At 42.4% G+C, this 23,156-nt stretch overlaps 4 protein-coding genes across 4 annotated transcripts; all 4 read left to right on the forward strand.

Annotated features, from left to right (window-relative positions):
- The first annotated feature begins 4,119 nt into the window (after positions 1-4,119).
- On the forward strand, positions 4,120-12,851 carry LOC4331104 (uncharacterized). Its single transcript, XM_015771492.3, has 15 exons — positions 4,120-4,407; positions 4,496-4,735; positions 5,151-5,465; positions 5,617-5,724; positions 5,827-6,019; positions 6,577-6,839; positions 6,976-7,105; positions 7,234-7,301; positions 7,466-7,714; positions 7,799-7,872; positions 9,567-9,658; positions 10,118-10,200; positions 11,852-11,923; positions 12,073-12,198; positions 12,511-12,851. Exons 1-15 carry the CDS (start codon positions 4,264-4,266, stop codon positions 12,550-12,552), a joined length of 2,199 nt encoding a protein of 732 aa, XP_015626978.1. The 5' UTR covers positions 4,120-4,263; the 3' UTR covers positions 12,553-12,851.
- Positions 12,852-14,193: 1,342 nt separating this feature from the next.
- LOC4331105 (putative F-box protein PP2-B12) lies at positions 14,194-16,751 on the forward strand. Its single transcript, XM_026022982.2, has 3 exons — positions 14,194-14,659; positions 14,851-14,972; positions 15,651-16,751. Exons 1-3 carry the CDS (start codon positions 14,366-14,368, stop codon positions 16,231-16,233), a joined length of 999 nt encoding a protein of 332 aa, XP_025878767.1. The 5' UTR covers positions 14,194-14,365; the 3' UTR covers positions 16,234-16,751.
- A 1,435-nt stretch (positions 16,752-18,186) lies between these two features.
- LOC112937920 (F-box protein PP2-B11-like) lies at positions 18,187-21,714 on the forward strand. Its single transcript, XM_026023111.2, has 5 exons — positions 18,187-18,570; positions 18,731-18,849; positions 19,654-20,179; positions 20,275-20,492; positions 21,154-21,714. The coding sequence occupies exons 1-5, from the start codon at positions 18,289-18,291 to the stop codon at positions 21,479-21,481; spliced, it is 1,473 nt and encodes a 490-aa protein (XP_025878896.2). The 5' UTR covers positions 18,187-18,288; the 3' UTR covers positions 21,482-21,714.
- A 321-nt stretch (positions 21,715-22,035) lies between these two features.
- Positions 22,036-22,897, forward strand: LOC9268084 (F-box protein PP2-B3). Its single transcript, XM_066308006.1, has 2 exons — positions 22,036-22,272; positions 22,445-22,897. Exons 1-2 carry the CDS (start codon positions 22,092-22,094, stop codon positions 22,534-22,536), a joined length of 273 nt encoding a protein of 90 aa, XP_066164103.1. The 5' UTR covers positions 22,036-22,091; the 3' UTR covers positions 22,537-22,897.
- The last annotated feature ends 259 nt before the right edge of the window (positions 22,898-23,156 follow it).

Genomic DNA, 23,156 nt, shown 5'->3' on the forward strand with positions numbered 1-23,156 from the left:
TTTCTATGCTCAAAGACTGGACCAATTATTATTCCCCGTAAGGGCTATCAACCGAATACTTGCGCCAGTCGGGATTCAATTATTATATTTATTTTGGAGTATCCCATAAGGGATAATCATTCAGATCAGAAGCTATTCATATGAGCTACACTTGGTCTATATTACCCGGAAGATTTATTACTCGGGAGCATGTTACACGCGTCATCCTTTAAAGGGTGTCGAAGGCATATTTTTTGGCCTAGGCCTAATATGTCTGCAGCCCATATTTTCAGGTGTGGCCTGTCACGTTCTTTTAGGGACTTAGGCACTTTTTGCTTAGGCCAAAGTGCGCGTGATCAAGTGCCCAATACCTTAAAATCCTTTTATACCGCAGTTACTCAACTTTTTAGGAGTTGGTACGATGCATCTTAAAAGGTGTCAAACAGTAAAGCTTTATATAGCTGGCCCGCTGACTTTTTTATATATAAGTCAAGGTGCTGTTTGGGTTTTTAAGCAATTGATTAGATACAATATCATTGCTTTTCGCCACGTAAGTGTGTATTTTTATTGACCAATATTATGGCTTAGGCTGATTATATATTGTGGTCATTTTTCAGGCGGTTGGTAAATCCTTTATGAGTTTATTTACTTGGATTTTATACCACATATGCCATATATTTCCGGGTGTGGTGAAACCATGTGTCTTTTAGGGACTTAAGCACATCTGTTAAAGCAGTGTGCGCATGGCGTATGCCCAATACTTTGGAAATTTCTTTATTCACAATATATAAGCTTCTTTATAGCTGTTTTGCTATGTGAATTTTCAATGATGTAACCAACTTTAGGTTACACTCATCATATTTTACAAAGCAGTCGGTATATCACTTGGATCATGTTATTCAGGGATTCACACCGCATATGCTACATATTAATATCAGGTCGCTTGGTTGACTATAATTATTAAAACCACTCGGTTGGTTGGATTATTTATTCCTTGACTATATGCTTGGTTTGTTCAATTAACCACATAGTCGGGGGCTACACCTATTAGGTGCATCTAGTCGATGCACCTGACTTTATTTTTCAGCCCTCCACAGTCTTCGTATTTGGTAAAAGTACTTCGGAGACCATGGCGAAGATGATTGAAGCACTCAGCTTTGGAGTAATCTAGTTCGAGAGAAGATTATCTTTTCGACTGTGAAGGTCTCAGGGGCTACTGTGGAGATTATGGGTACCCCATACCTACATGGCATAGTTATCCGACTGGCTATAGGGGATAACTTATATCTATGGAATATGTAACAGATCATGACTTGGGTATTACGTTTCCCTGTATATTATGGAACGGCCTAAAGTCCTGGTTTGAGAAGATTGTAAAGTAGATTTAGGAAACCGATACCGTATTGGTTAAGGTTTCTATCTTGTAACCCTGCCCCCCAACCTATATAAGGAGGGCAGGGAGCCCCTCTAGGGGCATGAGACAACCTGATCGTCAGATCAATACATACTCGGCGGATTCAAATCCCCAAACAGGAGTAGGGTATTACCTCTCATTGAGAGGGCCTGAACCTGTCTAAATCCTTTGTCTCCACATCCATCCACTTTTAGGTCTCGTGCGCTACCCCGTTTTATTATTGCCGAATTCATGTTTCGACAACATTGATCAGCAGGAGTTCGAGGATTGTGGAAGGGACAGGGAAGGTGGCGGGTTTGAGGAATTCGTTAACAACATGTTGATGTTTCACAGTGCCCCATCGTTGGATATGTTTAAGTTTCATGTTACACACAATTACGACTATAAAGTAGTCGACCGATGGATTCGCCGTGGAATCAAGTGCTGCCCTGCAGTGGTGGATATATGTAATTCTTCCAATGCTCACATGTATGAACTACCTAATTTAGGTTCCGGTGCTCGTCGCCTCAAGAAGTTGCATCTTGTTGTGATTGCTTTGGTCAAGGGTTTCACGCAGCACCTCCCTTCTGCCTGTCCTGTCCTTGAAGACTTGGAGCTTGACAAATGCTGTCTTGACCATCCGGAAATCACATCTCTCTCTGAAGAATTTGATACTCATTGATTGTACAACTTACTGTGGTAAAGTGCTGACCATCACAACTCCGGCTCTCGTTTCTGCATCACTTTGTTTAATATATCCCCCCCCCCCCCCCCCCCGGGGACTAGAAGAAACTTACCAGAAGGACCATGCAAGATTCTTCGCAACGTAAGCAACTTGAGAAATTTAGAGCTATCTGGGTCAAAAACATTGGTATGTTTTTTTTCCTGTTAGTATTATGGCATTGTTTGACATACTGCTCATTCTCATGAATTGTCGATTAGCACAAATTATTAAACTGTATTTACTATTTAGTACCTATATTAATTTCTATAAACTCTTATGCTTCATTTAAGAAGGGAACTGATGTTCGATATCTGTGATACTGTGCTAAGAATCAACGTGTACATCTGGTACAAGCAAAACATAGTAAATTTACATATTGCTAATGAATTCAAGAGGATAAAAACATTCCTTAAAAATGATGATAACTATATGCTGTTTCTATATTCTTCTATGTAGTCGGTACTTCATGGAGTGTTGGATATTTTCCCAACATTTTATAATCTCAGAACCTTGCTGTTCAATGGATGCGATCTGAGTGACGACTTCCAGATACTAGGATGCTTTCTGAACAATGCCCCTAGATTGGAGAAGCTTACTCTGCAATACTGCAAGGTACTTTGCGTTTTCCTTAATCTACCATGCAAATCTCATATTTTTGCTATACTATCTTCTGACTACTTGCATGAGCACTGTTTATTGCCAAAAGCTTCCAGAAGGTTCCAGGAAAAGGAATAGAACGGAAAATCCGAAGAGGATAACTATAAAATGTCAGGACACGCTAACTTTGCGGTGTCCAAACTTGAAGTTGACTGAAATCATGTACGGAGAAGATGATGTTCACCAGCTGTTTGGCCTTTTGTCTGGCATTTGGAGGAACCTACAGAAGACTACCATCGTCCTTACAAAAGCTTGAAGTATCTAAATCTTCAGTACCTTTTGCAATGCTTCCTGATATTAGCTCCTTCGAAATGTAGCATGCCTTATGCCCTTCCTGTTACTTGTTTGCGTTTAGTATCTGTAGATGTGGAAAAGACAACCGAACTTACCACCTATATATTCGGGGGAACTGAACCCATAGTTCTGGATATTGCATATGTTGCATGACATGAAAATTATCTTGTGGAATATCGTCGGAAACACCTTTGGTAATGAATGAATGTTGGCCTAAGATATGATTGTACTGATGGCTAATAGCCTATGGCCATAAGCAAATCTTACGAACAGGTTTGCAGACTCTGCGCTACTCTGTTTTGATGTTTGAACATCTGGATAATTTAGAAATAACATGGCTTGGGAGTGTAGCGTGGCTTTACCCCTTCCTGCCGTTTGGAGTTGCGTTTAGCTGCTGTAGTAGTTTTTTTCCTAGTTTCAGTTTTTGTTTTGCTTTTTTTCTTTTCCCCTGGTATAAGCCGGTCTGGCTGATTGTGTTGTTGTAACAAAAACTTTTTTTCTTTCCAATATATTGATGATTAATCCTTTTGCGTGTTCGTGAAAAAGAAACAAAATGATATGAGCCATAGAGCCTGTCATTTGGTCTTTCAAGAGTAATTCTTGGAATAAAACAAGGACGTCCAATCCTGCGTGGAGTAATTTATTTCAAGCGCAACAGGGCATTTGCCACATGCAAAACAGAAAAAGGATGTTGCAACTTGCAACGAATGGAATCGCTTAATATTCGGGGCTTTATGCGACAAGCGGAAACACCAACTTGTCTTTCTCTCTGTCCAGCACTTCATTTTAGAACTTTCTGATATAGCCCTTTTAATATATTTTATAAACTAAAAATAATTGCTTCAAAGTAAGTGTGTGCGTGTAGATGAGTGGACTTGTGAGCGCTTACGTTTGCATTGTGTTTCTAAACAAAATCCTTAATTTGTTTGGCTGAGTGGCTTTACATTCATTTCTCTATACGAGCATGGGCCGCACTATAAGGGCCATTTTGAGAGAAAGCCCACTAACAGAGTAACCCAACAGCCCAACTGATTTTGATATACACGGCCCATCACGGAAGCCCAAGCCTCACAAGGTCCAGCTACCATCCGCCGCTCCTCCTACCACGCTACCACCACACTTGCCGAACCCACGGCGGCGGCGACGACGGCGCGAGCGACCCAAACCTAAACCTCCCAACCCCTCCTCCTCCGCCGCCGACGCCGCCGCAGCTGCCATGTCGAAGAAATCACGCGGCGGGGGCGGGGGCGCCGCCGCCGGCGAGGATCCCGAGGACCTCTCCCGCTCGCCCCTCCAGGCCGTCCTCCTCGCCGACAGCTTCACGCTCAAGTTCCGCCCCATCACCCTCGAGCGCCCCAAGGTACCCTCAAACCCTACCTCCGGTGGGCACCTCCGCCCCCTCCCTCCCCTCGCGCGCGCGCGCTTGAGTTCATCCCGCTGCCTCGCAGGTGCTGCTGCCGCTGGTGAATGTCCCGATGATCGAGTACACGCTCTCGTGGCTGGAATCGGCGGGGGTAGAGGAGTGCTTCGTCTTCTGCTGCGCGCACGCACAGCAGGTCAAGGAGCACCTGGGGAAGGCGGGGTGGACCGGGAAGCCTGCGGCGAGGGAGATGACCGTCACGGCTGTGGAATCGCACGACGCGATCAGCGCGGGCGACGCGCTGCGCGTCATGTACGGCCGTGGAGTTGTGAGTGTTCAATCCCTATCCTTACAGTGGATCTCTATGAACAATTCTAGTGCTAGGATTTTGGTGCTGTTATGACCCAACAATATTGTCTCGTGGTAGACATTTGTTTAGAAGCTAGAACTGATAACTGATGTGTAGATTGCTGCACAGTGGATGTTTTTGTTTGTGCTATTTGGATTCATTTAAGGAATAGAAGTAGGAAAAAGCTATACTGGTTCTGTCTAAATATTTCTCTCTCTAGTTGAGTTCATCTTAGAAATCAACTTTACCACTCGATTCTGTGAATACTTCTAGTTTGCCAATCTAGTAATAATGTCTTGCATCTAGATTATTGTTGTCCCAAGTTGCTAGTTGCTACATGCTGCAGCCTCTGCTTAACTGTTTTGACATGTTCTGTTCTCCTCCTTCAATGTAGATACATGGAGATTTTGTTCTAATCAGTGGTGATACCATCAGCAACATGAATTTGAAAGACGCTCTCCAGGAACATAAGGATAGAAGGAAAAAGGACCCACTTGCTGTCATGACTATGGTTATAAAGCATTCAAAACCTTCGATCCTAACGAACCAAACACGGTTAGGTAATGACGAAATTGTTATGGCGATAGATCCTGAGACTAAAGAACTACTGTATTACGAGGACAGGGCAGATGTCTCAAACCTGTATGTGACAATTGATAAGGACATACTGGCCAGTAATCCTACTCTCCAATTGCATAATAACATGGAGGTCTGCTTTTAAACTTCAACACATAATGTCTTCTTCTTTTTTTCTTTTTGTAATAACTGTTTCTGTTATGTGTTGCAAGATCACGCCTAACATTCTTCATTACTTCAAATCTACCTACTTTTCACAGATCTTCTTTTACTTATGTTCGCAGGACTGCTATATTGATATATGCTCACCAGAAGTTCTTAGTCTTTTTACGGATAACTTTGATTACCAACATCTTCGGCGCCATTTCGTTAAGGGTTTACTAGTTGATGATGTAAGTCCATTCACTTCTGTTGAACATCTATAATACTACAGATTATGCTGTCTGTTCTTATATTTCTCTTGTAACGAATGACCTGCTTCCTGATCCTTTCAGATTATGGGGTATAAAATATATACCCATGAAATACGCTCAAGTTATGCTGCCAGAATAGATAATTTTAGGAGCTATGATACTGTGAGTAAGGATATAATTCAAAGGTGGACTTACCCTATGGTGCCTGATGTCCTGTCTTTCGGTGATCGTCAAGAAATCAAACTTCATCGGCAGGGAATCTATAAGGCATCAGGTATATGGAATGAAAATAAATTTCCACAATGTTGATTGATTTTCACTTGCTCCTAGATTCATTGTTCTGAAATTCTAGATTTTTTCTCTCATGTTATTTATAGAGTACTCTTATTTAAAATTGTTTAGTTTGGTATCTGGTTTTACAAAATTTCTTGTGCTGATGTGTGATTTCTTGCTAACTAGTCATCAAATAGCCTAAATTAGTATATTTATTTCGTGTAAACTAATGGAAATTGCTTCTAGGTATATATGTATGTTCCAAAGATGCTTAGTTTGCAGGTCATCATGTTTATCTGTTACGCAAATCATTCAGTGAACAATGAAAGTTATGGTTGCATAGTGAGTGTAACGATTCATATCTAACTTCTATGTTATGCTTCTTTAGTATTTTGTGGGGCTGTTGTTGAATTTTTATTTTTATTTGTTTTAAAATATCTTGGGTATGCCACCCTGAACCCCACCCACCCATCATTTATGACTATATATGAAAGTTCCTCCTGGTGAAGTAAATACAATTATCTATCTATATATCAACTGAGCATGTTTTTTTTCCAGATGTAACACTGTCACATTCTGCACAAATTGGTGCCAATTCTGTTGTTGGCAATGGGACAAGCGTTGGAGAAAACTGCAAGGTATCCAATTCAGTTATAGGACAAGGCTGCAATATTGGGAAAAATGTTTTGATTCATGGATCCTATATATGGGACAATGTCACAATTGAAGATGGATGCAAAGTGAGTAATTCACTAGTCTGTGATGGCGTTCATTTAGGGGCAGGGGCTATTGTTGAACCTGGCTGCATACTGTCATTTAAGGTATGTTAGTAGAGTATACATAGTTATTTTTTAATCGTGAAACAATAGTAGAATATTCCTAGTTAATGATCATCTCCTTATCCTTTGAACAAAAAGATAGCCCTGTGGACAATATGCTCATACTTTCATCATTTAGGTTGAAGTTGGAAAGAATGTTGTTGTTCCTGCCTATTCAAAAGTGGCATTGCTCCCTCAGCCTTCAAATGAAGACAGTGATGAGGAGCTTGAGTATGCTGACACCAATTCTGGAGTTACAGATAGTCCACGTTAGTCATACCTTGGAACTGTTATGTATTCTTAGTACCAGACATTTCCAGTTGCTCTAATGAGGATTTTGACTTGTAATATCCATGTTTTACATTTTAATTTGTGAACTGTGTTTCTTTCCATGCAGCCTTTTCCAGCATGAGGAGTGCTGACCACCCAACTGTATCTGATGATGATGACTTAGAGGCATCGGAGGTATTACTCTACTGTTATTTGGTGACTCAGTGCAATGGTCTTTTATGCATGTTTGAAATTGTTCACTGTGGGTGAGGAATAACCTACAGATACTTTGGTGATACATTTTTTCATTCTCATGATCTCATAATCACTGGGTTTCTGTTTACGATGCTATTGACTAGACTGGAACATGTGGTGTCGTTGGTTACGTATGGGAAAATGTTGATGCTGGAATTCAGGAAGAATGGAGACAATCAATTGCTCCAATTCCTAAAGATAAGCTTGAAGAGTTGCAGCATGCTGCGTCTTTTGATGACGATGATGATGGATCAGAAGATGACTTTAAAAATCGGCCAACTGTACTGGACCAAGATGATGATTCTGATGTTAGCGCGGTTGAGGATGATGATTATTCTAAGTTTGAGAAAGAGGTTATTACTGCATAATCGAAAATTTGACACACACACACACAGCTTTTTCTTGTTCCCTTTTGCTGATTTGTTGACCTTATCTAGGTGGAAGAGACTTTCCAAAGGGCGTTGGATGGTATCCATCAAGATAACTTGATACTAGAAATTAATGCACTCAGGTATAAAATCTTAACTCGTACTTCATGCGTTTCAAAGTTACTAAATATATAAAGCTGCGATACATATAAGTAAGCATGGGCATCATTTTGCGCTCTAGGAGATTTCATTTTGAGAAACCAATGGCAACCGCAAACAGAGAAAAAGCCAATTTTACACAGAAAACATATATTTTATTTGACTTCTTGTATTAGTTTTAAAGCTCAAATATAAAGTAGATTTTTATTCTTTTGCCAAAGATGCTATGATAAAGCGCTCCTTTTCTTATTACTAACCAAATTACCCATGCATTGTGTTGGGTTTAAAACTATATATATTATACAGTTTTTTAGACCAAAGTCGATCACAGATTGATCCAGCTTTATAACAAAGCAAAGACAGGACATTTTCGTTTACAGCCAACAGAGTACTAAAAGGAACAAACAAAAGCAGAACCAGGCTAAAAACTGAGGGTAAAACGCCTGGGAACTCCAGCTTACAAAGCATAGCATCATCTAACAAAAACAAGCAACTTTAGCCCCAGCAACCCGCAGCAACGAACTTCAGATGTCGATAGGCAACACATCAGTTGGTCTTAAGCTTCGAGTCTTCGTTGTTAGCCTGTCAATGATACCTTCCATATTGTCTCGTCCTTCTTGTGTCTGGAGCAACTGTCATATTTGTAACTACCCAATTGCCTTGAAGATCAGCTGTGCAGGAGATATAATCAAAATATTTTCAAACACGAAATCATTCCTTGTGGTCCACAAGGTCCAGCATACAGCTGCCAGGGTCAGCACAGAACAATTTAGCTGTTTACCACTTCTCTTCTCTACCCCTATTAACCTAAAGAAATCCTCCCAGTCCCGTGGAACCATCCCAAAACATCTCTCACCACACTCCAAGTAAAATATGCTACAGGGCAATTATACAAGATATGATGAGTGTTTTCAACCTCCCCAATTCCTCTTCCTAAGTTGCACAGCACTCAGGCTTCTGTCCCAAGAAACCATATACAAAAAATGTTTTATTTTAAAGGGATTTTGGTTTTCCAAATTATCATTGTTCTACTGTCTTTCACCCCTCCAATAGTGATCAATCTATACAGTGATTTTGCTGAATACTCCCCTTCTTTCTTATGTGGCCATATCATTCATCTCTTTGGTTGTTGAACTCAGGTATCCCTATCATCTCTTTCAGCTTCTCAATATCTTATCTTCCTGCCTCAACTTCTTCTAAAGTTACTCCCATTTACCCTCTTTCACCATCTCCTTCACCAGCTTCCCTTTTTGGGTACTTATTGCATGCAAACTCTGAGAAAACACTATATAAAGTGACATGTGCAACACAATTTAGTCGTCTATGTAATATACTACTTCCTCCGTTTCACAATGTAAGACTTTCTAGCATTGTTCACATTCATATAGATGCTAATGAATCTATATATAATAATGTCTAGATTCATTAGCATCTATATGAATATGGGCAATGCTAGAAAGTCTTACATTGTGAAACGGAGAGAGTACAAAACAAAGAGGTGGTGGTGGGATGGCGGACTCACCACTACCATTACCATTAGCTTCTGTTATACAATAGAGACTATTCATCTATCAAAGCTTCTCTCAAAATTTTATGACCTTATGTTTAGTTCTGTCTATGCTGTGTCTATATCCACCATAGTTGATTGATTTTGTGCAATGTCATCCTTACTTTTCAGGTTATCTTATAGCCTTCAACATGCAGACTGTGCTGGAGCTTTGTTCCATTCCGTTATGAGAAGTGCATTAGTGGCTGCACAATCTACTAATGGTATGTATTTATGCTTGTGAAAATTAAGTGAGCAGTAGTTACTTTTATTTTGGCTTTTGGACAAGAATGTTTTATTTAGTCCATATTCAGACCAAACCCATATTAGTTCAATTCCTTGTGCTGGTTTAATCTACAGATTGAGTTTGAAACAGCCACACCCTTTGAAATTAGTTGACTGAGTGAGGTGCTTTAGTTTTTAGGCCAAGGTTTTGGCATTAATTTTGGGAGAAACTGTACTAGTTTCCTTCAAAATCATATGAAATTCCTCTATTCCAAAAATGCCAGTTCCATTCTCATTGTGGAACCCATTGTGCATGCATTCTTAATTTGACCATGCAAGTTATCTATCATATGGTTTCTGCGTGTTTGTAATGAAGTGCTTCTGCACTTATGTTATAGATTTTAGATCCGATGACAGGTAATTAGAGTTTTTCCTCTGCTTGCTCCCCTTCTCTACAGGTAACCTTCTAAAGACAACTGCAGAAGCACTTGGCAAATGGAAGGACCTACTGCGAAATTACACCAAGTCAGTTGATGAGGAGGTATGGCTCAATAACTGAATAAATACCGTGAATACATCAGTAAGATGCGCTGAATCTTTTTAGCATAGTTATGGGCCTGTTTGGCACAGCTCCAGCTCTAGCTCCACCCCTCTTGGAGCTGGAGCTCAGCCAAACAGTTTCAGCTCCACCAAAAATGGGAGTGGAGCTGGGTGGAGCTCTCTCACAAAATGAACTAGAGTTGTGGAGCTGGGTTTAGGCAGCTCCACAACTCCACTCCAGACTCAACTCCTAGAGCTAAATTTAGGAGTTGGAGCTGTGCCAAACAGGCCCATATATAGCACATTTATGTTTCCATGTCCTACCACCGGCAGGTTTAATCATTTTGAACTTGTTCCGTACTATTTTGCTGTTTAATTGTTTATTTATTCATTATATTTTTTGGCAAAATTGGTTTGGTAGCGTTGAAAGATCCCAAGTTTTGAAATATACCACTGAAAATTGCTGGTGCATTTAAATGCCATTCAGAGTTTACAATGTTTAGATATATACCATTTTCTGTCATGTCCAATGATCTCATGTCACAAACGTTAACTATACCTTGAATTGCTCTTGCTCCGCTGATTAGAACTTTGGTTTGAGATATTCTTCCCCAACTCATTTCCTTCTCAAGCCTTAGGCACCGTTCGTTCCAGGGTGTTTGGGGAGATTGAGTCTCGTTTTCCGCGCGCACGCTTTTCAAACTACTAAACGGTGCGTTTTTTGCAAAAAATTTCTATAGGAAAGTTGCTTTAAAAAACCATATTAATCCATTTTTGAAATTTAAAATAGTTAATACTTAATTAATCATGAGCTAATGGCTCACCTCGTTTTGCGTATCTTCTCAATCTCCTCAATCCCCTTCCCCTCAAACACACCCTTAGTGCCTTACCTAGTTCCTTCTTGTTGATTCTACTGTGTCGACACTGAAGTCGATTCATGCCGCTAACTTGATTGGTCACTGCCGATAGTCAATCCGCCGTTGCTGCCACTGGTGAAGTTGTTGATTTGGTCCCACCTGCTGCTGATCCTGTGCCAGTGACACATCTATTTCTCCTCTCCTCTACTGATCTTCTGGTGGTGATGGCCTATCGCATCACCCATGGGCTCAGCTAAGTTCTTGGTTAGCACACAGATGCAGTATACTTTTACTGCAGGCTGCCAGAGTCTGTAGCAGGCCGGAGGATGGTGCACAAGCTCCTAGTGGGGTGGTGCTGGTGGATGATAGTGCAGCAAGAGCTGTAGGGAGAAACTGACTGGTGAGCAGTGGCCACAGGACATCGGCCTCCCATCAGCGCCAGAGGTGACTCCCATGGTGACAACACATGGGTCACGCACAGTGTCAATAGAAAGGAAAGAGAGCATCGATCCAATCCAGGATCCATTGTTGGAGCAGTTGATTCATTTTTAGCGGTGTGTATGGTACTGTGATTCTAGTTATCCTTATTCCAAGTTTCTGTCCACATAATCCTGCTTCAAGGATCTCTCTCGCTATCTTGCAACATGAAACTAGTATTTTCCATAGTTTTTGAGGGAAGGAAAACATGTGGTCTGATCGGTTGTTTCTTTAATTTTGAAATTTCTGGCTTAATTGGGATGTTTATATTTTATAATTTCATGGGCTAAATAAATCATCCTTTTGGTGCTTCTGTAGATGGAAATATTATTGAAGTTCGAGGAAATGTGCCAAGAAAATACAAAAGAATTTTCTCCACTATTTTCAAAGGTAAACAACTTATCATTGTACTCTTGTTTTGTTGTGTTTTTTTTTTGGGTGTGTGTGGAGCACATATATCCTATTTGCTTGCACACTCCTTGTCCATTGAATGTCCTTGTGATTCTCTTTTGGTTTTGATAATACGCTATTGAACACAGATCTTGCCTTACCTCTATGATAAGGAGGTAGTAAGTGAAGACGCAATTTTGAGATGGGCGGAGGAGAAAGAAAATGCCGATGAATCTGATAAGGTTTTCGTCAAACAATCTGAAGCTTTCATTCAGGTATATTAAATTTGAGTTGCCCTTCAATTTTGTTTGTGAACAAGGTCAACAGTACCAATAGAGTTTATTGAGTCATCGTATTGCAAGTCTTCAGTTACCATATCTTCAGCTCTGATCTCTGAGGATATATTGCTTGAGTTGCTCTCTGCTGGTACCAGGTCTTCCATCCAATGAGAAGAGTTTAATTTGCATCACCCGAACTTTTACTATTGTATTTAAATTTAGCTCGTTCTGTCTATGTAATACTGGCTGATTGGATTTTCACTTATCTTGACGAAAGTATGCTAATTTCCCTCCATTTTATGTATTCAGTGGCTTAAGGAAGCTGAAGAGGAAGATGAAGAAGAGGAGTAGAGCTGGAGCTTATGCTTGCATTCCTTTGAGCTCTTGGAGAAATGCAGCATTTGCCTTGTTTGAATGGTCTGCCGGTGAGTTTGCAAGCGGCAAGTTTTGAAAACCTAATTGTTTGTACATTAATTTAATGGCATTTTTGTTCCTAACCAATCTGGTAAAAGAAAGGAGCAACATTGCCCACGAGCCATGGGTTAAAACGACTGTAGAGTGTAGATAAGTTAAAACCCTTTTTCCTATGTTTGCTTCGCTGATGCTTCCATGAAGTTATTTTTTCCTTCTGATGAATTTGTTTAACTGCCCATCTGTTTCTTTGCACCCAGCACTTGCTCAAATCTTTAACAAAAGCTTAGTTAGATATGGCTCCTTTGGTTCTCTCATCTTTCTGCTGAGAGATGTAGTGGGGAAGAAAGCAATGGAGGGTTCTTGTCCAAAAGGCGCCAATGGATCATGTGGGTTGCGTAGATCCGGCACTAATCTTACCTCAAAAGGGGCACGGTTTGTTTAAAGTACGTTCTTTTTTCTCCCCAATCCTTTTAATTTTCTTCAGTTCCCTAAAAGCCTTCTATGATTTGTGCAACAACTGAACAAGAGGCTGCAAAATCAAAGGTCGATATAAAAAGAGTGAAAAAAAAACAGAACGTCCTTGAGAGCCAAAAGTGGAAAAGCTTGTGAGAATGAGCAGGGCCTGCGCTAAGCAACCTCTCTGTTCGGGCTTCCTTTGGCCCTGTTCTTCGTCGCATGTGCACTTGTAATTTATCCACTTCTAATACGGGCTGGTTGGTGGTGCTGGATCGGCATTGTTTAATGTTCAGAAGATTTTACTTTGACCATAAGAAACTTCGGAAAATGCCGTCTTTGTTAGGTTTTATCCTTTCACCTAAAATAATCTGACTCGGTTTATTCTTGCTGACCGTATCGTGATGTGTTCAAGATTACCGCCGAACAAACATCACCTTGTCTTTTACCGTGGGCTCGTACAACTGCAGAGTTGAATCCCAAATTACAATCTGGACAAATGATGTTCTTGACCCTGAATCCATTGTCAGTAATTCTAAAAATTCAGAGACAACACTGCATGGTTGTGTACCATGTCTTCGCTACCAGTGAGCGGTGAGCCGCACATATGCATCTCAAAATATAGTTACTTGAAGGATTTGAATTTATGTTAAAATATATGTATATAAATATTTTTTACCCCATCCCCTCATCTCAATAGTACTCTATTTACTTTTTTTCATCTACTTTCTTATTTTAACCCATCGTAACCATTAAGAAGTCATATTTTAAGATGAAGGGAGCAGCGATCGTTCTCGTACACGACGTTGCCATTTGAGAATTTGAGGAGTAAGCTGAGCTGGTGTGCCTCAGGATAAACTGAACCGCATCTGCATCTGAATGGAAAGATAGCCGTTGTTGGCAGCATACTACTACAGGATAAGCTGTCTGTCGACCAAAAGGAGTCCCGCCGAAGCGTGGCGTGGGCCACACACGAGAGATCCCGGAGCCTAGAAAGGGAGTCGCATGCGTTTATTATGTTCTTAACAAAACCGTCGTCCGAGTCAGCCAATCTCCCCTCTGACGCCGTGAGCCTTAGCCCTTAAGCTTTGCTTGCCACAGCCCACAGCCACCACCTCCTCGTTCTCTCCGTCTCGTCGTCTCCCCTCCCTTATAAAACACATCCAACCCATGCAGCCGCCACCGTACCCCGCACTCCCGCCGCCGCCGTCGTCTACGTGAGCGATCACGTCATCACATCGTCGTCGACCAAATTAACACGCGTACGTACTAGCAGCTAAGCTGTATACATACGTGCATGGATTGCGAGGGGGCGGCGGCGGCGGAGATCTACCGGCTGCCGGAGGAGTGCGTGGCGTACGCCATCTCGATGACGACGCCGGGCGACGCGTGCCACTCGTCGGCCGTGTCGCCGGCGTTCCGGGCCGCCGCCGACTCCGACGCCGTCTGGGACAGCTTCCTCCCCCCCGACCACGCCGCCATCCTCGCCCGCGCCGACGACGGTATCGCCGCCGCCGGCGAATGCGCCTCCAAGAAGGACCTCTTCGCCCGCCTCTGCGGCCGCCCCGTCCTCCTCGACGACGCCACCATGGTTCGTACGTTTAAGTAACTAACAGTAATTTATCAATGTAAATCAATTAGAAATCTGAATGAATTCTGAAATGGTGGTTGATTAGTTGGTCGATTAAGATAAAACCAGCTGCTAATTACTAATCTGCTACTTGCTTAAAGTGATTAGTGAGATTGAATTGTTGTATATCGATTTGTGTGTTGATATGATAGAGCTTTGGGTTGGATCGACGGAGCGGCGCGAAATGCGTGATGCTGTCGGCGAGGGCGCTGAGCATCGCGTGGGGAGACGATCCCTCGCGCTGGAGATGGACTCCTGGCCTCCCCGGATCAAGGTAAATACAACTTACATACAGGGTCAACTATTTGTACAGAGTCATGTCTTGCAGAGAACAAGTAGCTACATTAATTAATTAGTCTTCAACTGCCAGCTTGCTTGCCTCGTAAAAAGTATTATTGCACCAACACAATATAATTAGCATAATATAATGCCGGCATTTTCTAAACATAATAAAAATGGTGGCACACACCACACAGCCGAGTTGATGGGACTGCAAAACTTGGTCGTCGTCGTTACCTTTCAATAGATTAAGGCTGGTTAATTGATTAAACCTATATACACTCCGTTCCATCAATATGTGCGTGCGCACAACATGCATACACGGAGAATATAATGGAGTAGTATATGTTTTGTCAAACCGACCGAACAAAGAGAACATGCATACACTTGTCAGCTCATGCATGCAGTTTCTTCAGCACGTGTGAAAACCTTTTCCAGGCATGCACGAAGAGCTAGACACGTAAGCTCAGCACATCTTGTTGCATTGACAACGACAACACAACATGATAGCTAGCTTATCGATTGATCACGTCGTCATGCAAATTTATTAAGCTAGACATACATTAATCCAGATATTTGATCACACATTATTATCGATGAATATATCTATAGATTAATCATAACTTCTCATGTCCATTAATAATACATATGTTTGCTTAATTTTGATCGTCAGGTTCCCTGAGGTGGCGGAGCTCTTGGACGTGTGCTGGCTGGAGATCACCGGCAAGCTGCAGCTCTCGCTCCTCTCTCCGGCGACGACGTACGCCGCCTACCTCGTCTACTCCTTCGCCGACTACACCACCGGCCTCGAGTGCAACATCGGCATGCCGACTCCCATGGCCACGGTGACCGTCGTCTCCGGCGCCGGCGGGACGACGAGCAGGCCGCCGGCGGCGCCGGCGACCACGACGACGACGGAGCAGCACAAGATCTGCCTGCAGCACATGGGGGAGGAGGAGACGATCATGCACCGGCAGGAGCTGGTGATCCGCCTCCGCAAGGCCTTCGGCCGGACGGTGAGGTTCGATCCCGACATGGACATCAGGTGCCCGCGGCCGAGGGACGGCGGCGGCGGCGGCGGCGGGTGGAGGGAGGTCGAGCTGGGCGAGTTCGCTGTGCCGGCCGCCGGCGGCGAGGATGGCGTGGTGGAGGTGAGCTTCAAGGAGGAGACTGGGCGGTGGAAGACGGGGCTCATCGTGCAAGGCATCGAGCTAAGGCCCAAATGCACCAGCAAATTAATTAAACTCGATAGCTAGCTAACTCGATTATTGATCGATCATTGCATTGCATGTAAATGTTCCTAAATTTTTTTTCCCGGGGGAGAATTCGATCGATCAGTGAGAGAGCAAACCAATAACGCATCAATTAAGCATATGTGATTGATTAAGAAGCTGCTTCAATCTGATCATATATCAGGCTAGACGAGCATTTGATCGATCAAGCACTAGCTAGCTGCAGCTGTTTTGCGTTGTGACGTGTTAGCTTTTATGCATATGCATGTCGTTTTATCGTACATGTACACGCATGACAGCATATAAGCATGGCTCATCTAGGTGGTGCCAGAAGCTCAGAGAGAACTTGATTGACAGTGTGCATGCTGCACGCTCGTGTCATCAGTAGTGTAGAAAGTGTTATTTGCTGTACTCCTACAATTAATTTGTTCCGCATATATTTCTAGTGTGTGTGTGTGATTGTTGTCCATCAATTGTATTTCCATTACATGGAACACTGTACCTCATTCCTCAAAGTTGATAGTTATTTGTTTCAAATCAAACGGACTTAATTTGTGCGCGCAATTACTACTCCTTCCATCTTAAAATATACCCCTTTGTTTCATATTATAAAACGATTTGATTTTTTTTCTAATCAAACTTTTTTAAGTTTGACTAAGTTATAGAAAAGTTAACAACACCTACAATACTAAATTGATTTTATTAAATCTAACATTGAATATATATTTGATAGAATGCTTATTTTATATATTACATATGTTGCAATTACTAGGCACTGCACTATCTTAAGTAGTACTCTCTCCTTCCCAAATTGATCATCATATAATTTTATGTACCAAGACCAACGACAATTTAAATCACATCAATCAAGACACCATGCACACATTTTCCCATAATGCATGCATCAATTAAAATCCCATGCCAATTACACCTTAACATGCACATATTATCATATATTGCATTAATTACATTCTGATGAAATCCGTATCCATGCAGTTGTATGATGATCAATTTGAGAAATTTTGAATTATATTACATGATGATCAATTTGGGAAGGAGTGAGTACTAAATTACGAATTTATGTAGACCTTTTTTTTGGATAGGGACCCAATCATATTTTGTGATGGAAGAAGTACTTTTTTTCATTTTTTACTATTTATGTATATATGTAGTGTGATGTAGCATCGGTACTTGTGTAGTTGTGTGCACATATATACTCCCTATGTCTAAAAAAAAAAACTCAACTTCTTGAGTTTGAATTTTGTTCCATAAAAAACCAACTTCTACCATCCTACCTAACCTCAGCACATAAAACAAAAAGTTTTATTTCTTCAATCCCCTTTACCTACCTATTACAATTACTACTTTTTTTTAATAATGAAGGTTTTTTAATAATGAAGAGCATTTTGGTCATTTTCACTCTCCGGTATTTTTTATTGGGATGCTAGGGTTTGATTTTATAGAATTTTTTTCATTTTTATTTTTTAATATTTACAGCAATATGGTACCGGCGAAAATATTTACAGAAGTAGGGAGGGCGGCAGGGTGACGTGAGGGACGTACAAGATGAAAAATAACTAGAAAAATGCATTTTTGGTAGGGCGAAATTTGCATTTGCCCTCTTTAGCCCTTGTAGAGGGCGGCAAGGGACCTTAATGCAAAATACGCGCACCTTGCCGCCCTCCACTTGGGCGGCAGGAGCCATTTCTGTAAATATTTTGGATAGTATAATATTTCTGTAAATATTAAAAAATATAAATAAAAATTCTGATTTTATATGGGATAGAGGGAGTACATCGCTGGGCCTTGCCAGGCAAGCCCAGGCACGTAAAGTAGCAGGGCCTGGTTGCTCCAGGAAACAAAACAGCGGCCCACATATCTTCTCCTGGCCCCACACGTCAGTTCCCCGGCCGCCACCGCCAAGCCGCCATCGAATCCAACACTTGAATGAATCCAACTCCCTCCCATAATATCCATCTCGAATTCGCGACACGAAACCACGCGCCCCGCGACTCCGCGAGCACCCAGGGTAGCCAAACCACCGATCGAGGAGTCGACGAGTCGTACGTCATCTCATCCATGGAGGAGGAGGCGGCGGCGGCCGCCTGCGAGATCGCGCGCCTGCCGGAGGAGCTCCTGGTGGCGGCGCTCTCCCTCACCTCGCCGCGGGACGCGTGCAGCGCCGCCGCGGTCTGCCGCGACTTCCGCGCCGCCGCCGACTCCGACGCCGTCTGGTCCCGCTTCCTTCCCCGCGACCTCCCGCGCCTCGCCGACGGCGAGCTCTCCCCGCCGCCGCCGTCCACGAAGGGGCTCTTCCTCCGCCTCTCCGCCGCGCCCCTTCTCCTCCCACACGAACTCACGGTGAGATCCCCTGCAGACTCCTGGAAGGCCCAGCCCAACCCGCCAATGTGTGCTCCTCGGTTTTTTCTTCTCCAGTTTCGCGTGCAGATTTCTTCTACACCCACCGGGTGATGGCGAATTGGGTGGCTAATCAGATTGTGTTGTTGTTGCTTGCGTGCAGAGCATGTGGTTGGAGAGGGAGAAGGGCGGCAAGTGCTACATGCTCTCGGCCAGGGCGCTGCAAATTACTTGGGGCGATACACCGCGCTACTGGCGCTGGATCCCTCTCACCGACTCAAGGTTCGCTCGATCATACATACATCGATGATGTCGTTGACTTTTATTTTATTCAATTTTTTATGTAAAAGTATAAGATATAAATTATGCTTAAAGTATTTTGAGTGATAAAAACAGCTTACAACAAAATAAATTATATTTTTGCATAAATTTTTTTTGACTAATGCAAATAGTCAAACGTATAATAAAAAGTCAACGGTGTCATCTATTAAAAAAACGAATGTATTATTTTTCTGCCTCCTTTTCCAATCCTGCTACTCTTTACATCGTGCACTGCTTGCATAAATTAAAAAAAATGCAACTTCGTTTCGAAAGAAAATGGAAAAAAAGGGAAATTCTAAGTATAAATAAATCTTCTTATAACATATTTAATTATATCGAAAGATCAAGAGTCCAATGATCAAGTCTTTTCTATTCTCAATCATGATATCATTATTAAAACCTCTCATTTACCCCTGTTGTTTCACACACGTCCGTGTTCTTCTAGGATCAGAGTAGGTAGCCTTTACTTGCAACTTGAGCCTGTACGATCAATAAATTGAAATACTTTACTTGAAACATATAAATCGATAATGCCTGCATCTTGTTCATCACAACAACACCGGTTTCTTAATCAGCTGTATATTTCATGGTCCTAAGCTATCTCGTGAGCTATTTGGAGCTGAACAGAAGCTGATGACAAATCCTTAGTTGATACGGCAAAATTTATATGGAAGTTGAAATTCGTAAATACTATGTTGTATGGTTTTCTTTGGCTCAATTGTTTGTATTAATTCTTCTGTTACTTTGTCCTGAATTATGCAACAGGTTAGAAGGTGCTGAACTCCTATCTGTTTGCTGGTTGGAAATCCATGGCAAGATACTGAGCAAGATGCTGTCACGAAACACAAATTATGCTGCATACCTTGTGTACAGGATAGCTGATAGATCCTATGGGCTGGATTTCCCATTCCAGGAGGCATCAGTCAGCATCGGAGGAAGCACAACAACCCGCCAAGTTGGCAGCGTTGAACGGAGGCTCAAGCGAAGATGCTCCCATGCGCTTGTTCTTGCAGAGGATATAGAGCACCCTCAGAAAAGGTCTGACGGTTGGATGGAGTTGAAGCTGGGTGAGTTGTACAACGAGGAAGGTGACGATGGTGAGGTGTGCATCAGCTTCAGGGAGACGGAAGGCCACTGGAAGAGGGGTCTTGTTGTTCAGGGCATTGAGATTAGACCTAAGAAAACTCTAACCTCGAACTGTCTTGCTTGCTCCCATGAGAAACCCTCTTACTCACTGTTGACAACGTCGCGGTCGTCCAAGGAGGAAATATTCCTTACAGACGGGCTCACAGTAAGACCCTTAGCTTCTTTAATTTTCACGTTCTAGATCTGTGTATGTTTCTTGATTGATCGATCTAATAAGGTGATGTGTGCTTCTGTATGCAGAGTATGTGGTTAGACATGGAGACTGGGTTTAAGTGCTACATGCTGTCGGCCAGGGCGCTGCAGCTTGCAAATTCGACGGACACCTGGCGCTTGATCTCTCTCACTGGTGCCTCCAGGTTGTTCAACTATGCCCCTACTTTGTTTGCGGAGCTCAGTTTCATAAAATTTACAAAGCTATTATACTCTAAATCTCTAATGCTTTTGAAAGGTATTCCATGGTAGGCGAAATTGCCATATGAGTTTGAGTTGTGATGATAGATGAAATTACTTTTTTTCTTTGCGGGGAGATGAAATTACTTTTTAACAAAAAAATATAAGAACTTGTGCGTCTTTACATCAACATATGGAAGAGGGTTACGAATGGTATTTTTAGTATGCACACAATCTTTGTTGAAGTGATTCTGATTACATGGTCGAGACCAAAGTTGAAGTTGTTTTAGTTTGGAAAGTGGGATTCTGCTGTACTGTCGCTGCTGATCCTCTCCTGATAGTTCCTGTTGCACATATTTGAGTGTTTCTTTCCTTTTGTCTGGAGAGCAAAGACATGTTCCTTACAACTCTGATTTTGTAAACTGAGTAATACGCCACTTTACATAGAAGAGACCTTATAATACAGCTTTCATGTATCTTGTTGATCACAATGGACTTCTTGAACAATATCTATTGCCAGTCTTAAAGAAAAAGTTATATCTCTTGCCAGTTGCCAATCATACAGAGCTAAGCAAAATTAGTGGACAGAAGCTTGGTGACTGGCAAGTTATATGGAAATTAATTACTGTGTCCTATGGTTTTCTACCTGTGTGTGTGTGTGTTTTGGAACGAACCTACCTGTGTGTATTGAGTTTATATATATCGATTTGTTACATGTGTTTGCACCAGGTTCTCAGAAGTTATCGAGCTCCCAGCTTGTTATGAATTGGTGATCTGTGGCAAGATACCTTGCAAGATGCTGCCTGGAAACACAAATTACGCTGCTTACATCGTGTTCGTGGTAGTTGACGATTCATTCGGGCTGGCTACGATCCTGGATGCATCAGTCAGCGTTGGGGGAAGCCTATGCACAACTCGCCAAGTTTGCTTCGACAGCACCAGCAGCCTGAGCGCTGATGAGCATTTTGTTGAAGACAACATTGAGGTGCCTCAGGATGGGAGTGTGATTCTCCCTCAGGAGAGGGATGACGGTTTGGATGGAGCTGGAGGTGGGTGAGTTCTTCCACAACGAGGAGTGTAATGGCGATGTATGCTTCAGCGTCTTGGAGGCGGAAGATGGCAGGTGGCTGAGTAAGAGAGGCCTTGTTGTTCAGGGCATCGAGATTAGGCCTAAGAAATCCGGCTGTTGATGATGACATCCAAAGTAGCATCGTGACCAATGTGTAAGTATATAACAAAAAACATAAATCTGTGATCAATGTACTGCCGCTTTTTTTATCTGCTGCATGAAATGATTTGTATTATGGTTGGAGTTTCTGCTGCTACTGTCCATGCCTGTTCACGATCTGCTGGCATTTGTGAACCATATGCGTGTGAAACCGAGACGAAGATATGAGGTCAATATAACATACGATCACTTCTTTATGTGGATATTCGCCTGCAGCAAAACTACCAAATAACTTAATTATAGAGTACAAGAAAAACTATGGGCGCGGTCCATAGTTTATTAGTTTCATCGTTAGGGTTGGCCAGCGAACGTCTCCTAACCAAACGCGGTTGGCGAACGAATCGATATATCATGCTCATGCTCGATATTTTCTCCTTCTCTCTGTAGGTCGAATTGTATTTGAGAGAGAGAGAGATGGAGAGAGAGAGGAAGGAAAACGATGGAGGAGGCATGGATCGATCGCCTGCCGCAGGATGTCCTCCAGAGAGTGATCCCCCTCGAGACGCCGCGGGACGCATGCCGCGCCGCCGCCGTCTCCCCGGCCTTCCGCGCCATCGCCGACTCCGACGTCGTCTGGGGCAAGTTCCAGCCAGACGATTCGTCCCTGCAGCTCGCCGACGGTGAGCTCTTTCCGCCGCCGCGTTCCAAGAAGGAGCGCTTCCTCGCCTCTCCGCCGGCCTACTCCTCCTTCCAGATAGGCTCAGGGTGCATACTTATTTGCTTCGTCGATCCCTTCTCGTCTTCAAAACTGCAGCTATCTCTTCGTCGATTCACTCCTGTGTTGTGGCGCAGGGCATGTGGTTGGACAGGGGGACCGGGGCCAGGTGCTATATGCTCTCGGCCAGAGCGCTGGTGATTATCACTGGTGGAGAAACCCTTTGTAGTCCCGGTTCGTAACCCCCCTTTAGTCCCGGTTTCCAAACCGGGAGTACCAATCCGGGACTAAAGATCGCTATCTTTAGTCCCGGGTGAAATAACCGGGAGTAAAGATCGATCTTTAGTCCCGGTTGGTAACACCAACCGGGACTAAAGATCGAGCTGACCTTTTTTTTTTTTTGCATGCCCCTGTTGCTGCATGGTTTATATATATATATATATATATATATATATATATATATTTATATATATATATATATTATATGTATATACATGCATAATATATATGTATTTATACATATATATGTTATGCAAATGCATATGTATATAGATATATATATGAACAAAATATATTTACATTATAGAAAATGTGTACACATGCATATAGAAACATATGTAGTCATGTATTAATTACAATCCATTATATGTCCTAGCTAGCTACGATTTCGACGTAGTAGTACTCGCTGCTAGCTCAGAAGCTAAGGACCGGTGAATTGTGTTTCCGTCGTAGTAGAATTCACCCTTGGGATCAAGGATTTCTTCGTTGATGAATCCCATGAGTTGTTCTTGAACCGCCGCGATAAATTCCTTGTGTGTGGTCAGATTATCCCTCATGCGAATAAACTAT

Source organism: Oryza sativa, chromosome 2 (assembly GCF_034140825.1).
Source record: "Oryza sativa Japonica Group chromosome 2, ASM3414082v1".
In the NCBI taxonomy this organism is placed as follows: Eukaryota; Viridiplantae; Streptophyta; class Magnoliopsida; order Poales; family Poaceae; genus Oryza; species Oryza sativa.

Bases quoted from the DNA above. Each gene is read 5' to 3' on its own strand.
- LOC4331104 (XM_015771492.3), top strand. From the start codon at position 4,264: ATGTCGAAGAAATCACGCGGCGGGGGCGGGGGCGCCGCCGCCGGCGAG. The intron at 5,466-5,616 runs GTCTGCTTTTAA...TTATGTTCGCAG, and splicing joins AATTGCATAATAACATGGAG to GACTGCTATATTGATATATG. The intron at 7,106-7,233 runs GTTAGTCATACC...CTTTCCATGCAG, and splicing joins TGGAGTTACAGATAGTCCAC to CCTTTTCCAGCATGAGGAGT.
- LOC4331105 (XM_026022982.2), top strand. From the start codon at position 14,366: ATGGATTGCGAGGGGGCGGCGGCGGCGGAGATCTACCGGCTGCCGGAG. The intron at 14,660-14,850 runs GTTCGTACGTTT...TTGATATGATAG, and splicing joins TCCTCGACGACGCCACCATG to AGCTTTGGGTTGGATCGACG. The intron at 14,973-15,650 runs GTAAATACAACT...TTTGATCGTCAG, and splicing joins CCTGGCCTCCCCGGATCAAG to GTTCCCTGAGGTGGCGGAGC.
- LOC112937920 (XM_026023111.2), top strand. From the start codon at position 18,289: ATGGAGGAGGAGGCGGCGGCGGCCGCCTGCGAGATCGCGCGCCTGCCG. The intron at 18,571-18,730 runs GTGAGATCCCCT...GCTTGCGTGCAG, and splicing joins TCCTCCCACACGAACTCACG to AGCATGTGGTTGGAGAGGGA. The intron at 20,180-20,274 runs GTAAGACCCTTA...TTCTGTATGCAG, and splicing joins TCCTTACAGACGGGCTCACA to AGTATGTGGTTAGACATGGA.
- LOC9268084 (XM_066308006.1), top strand. From the start codon at position 22,092: ATGGAGGAGGCATGGATCGATCGCCTGCCGCAGGATGTCCTCCAGAGA. The intron at 22,273-22,444 runs GTGAGCTCTTTC...GTTGTGGCGCAG, and splicing joins GTCCCTGCAGCTCGCCGACG to GGCATGTGGTTGGACAGGGG.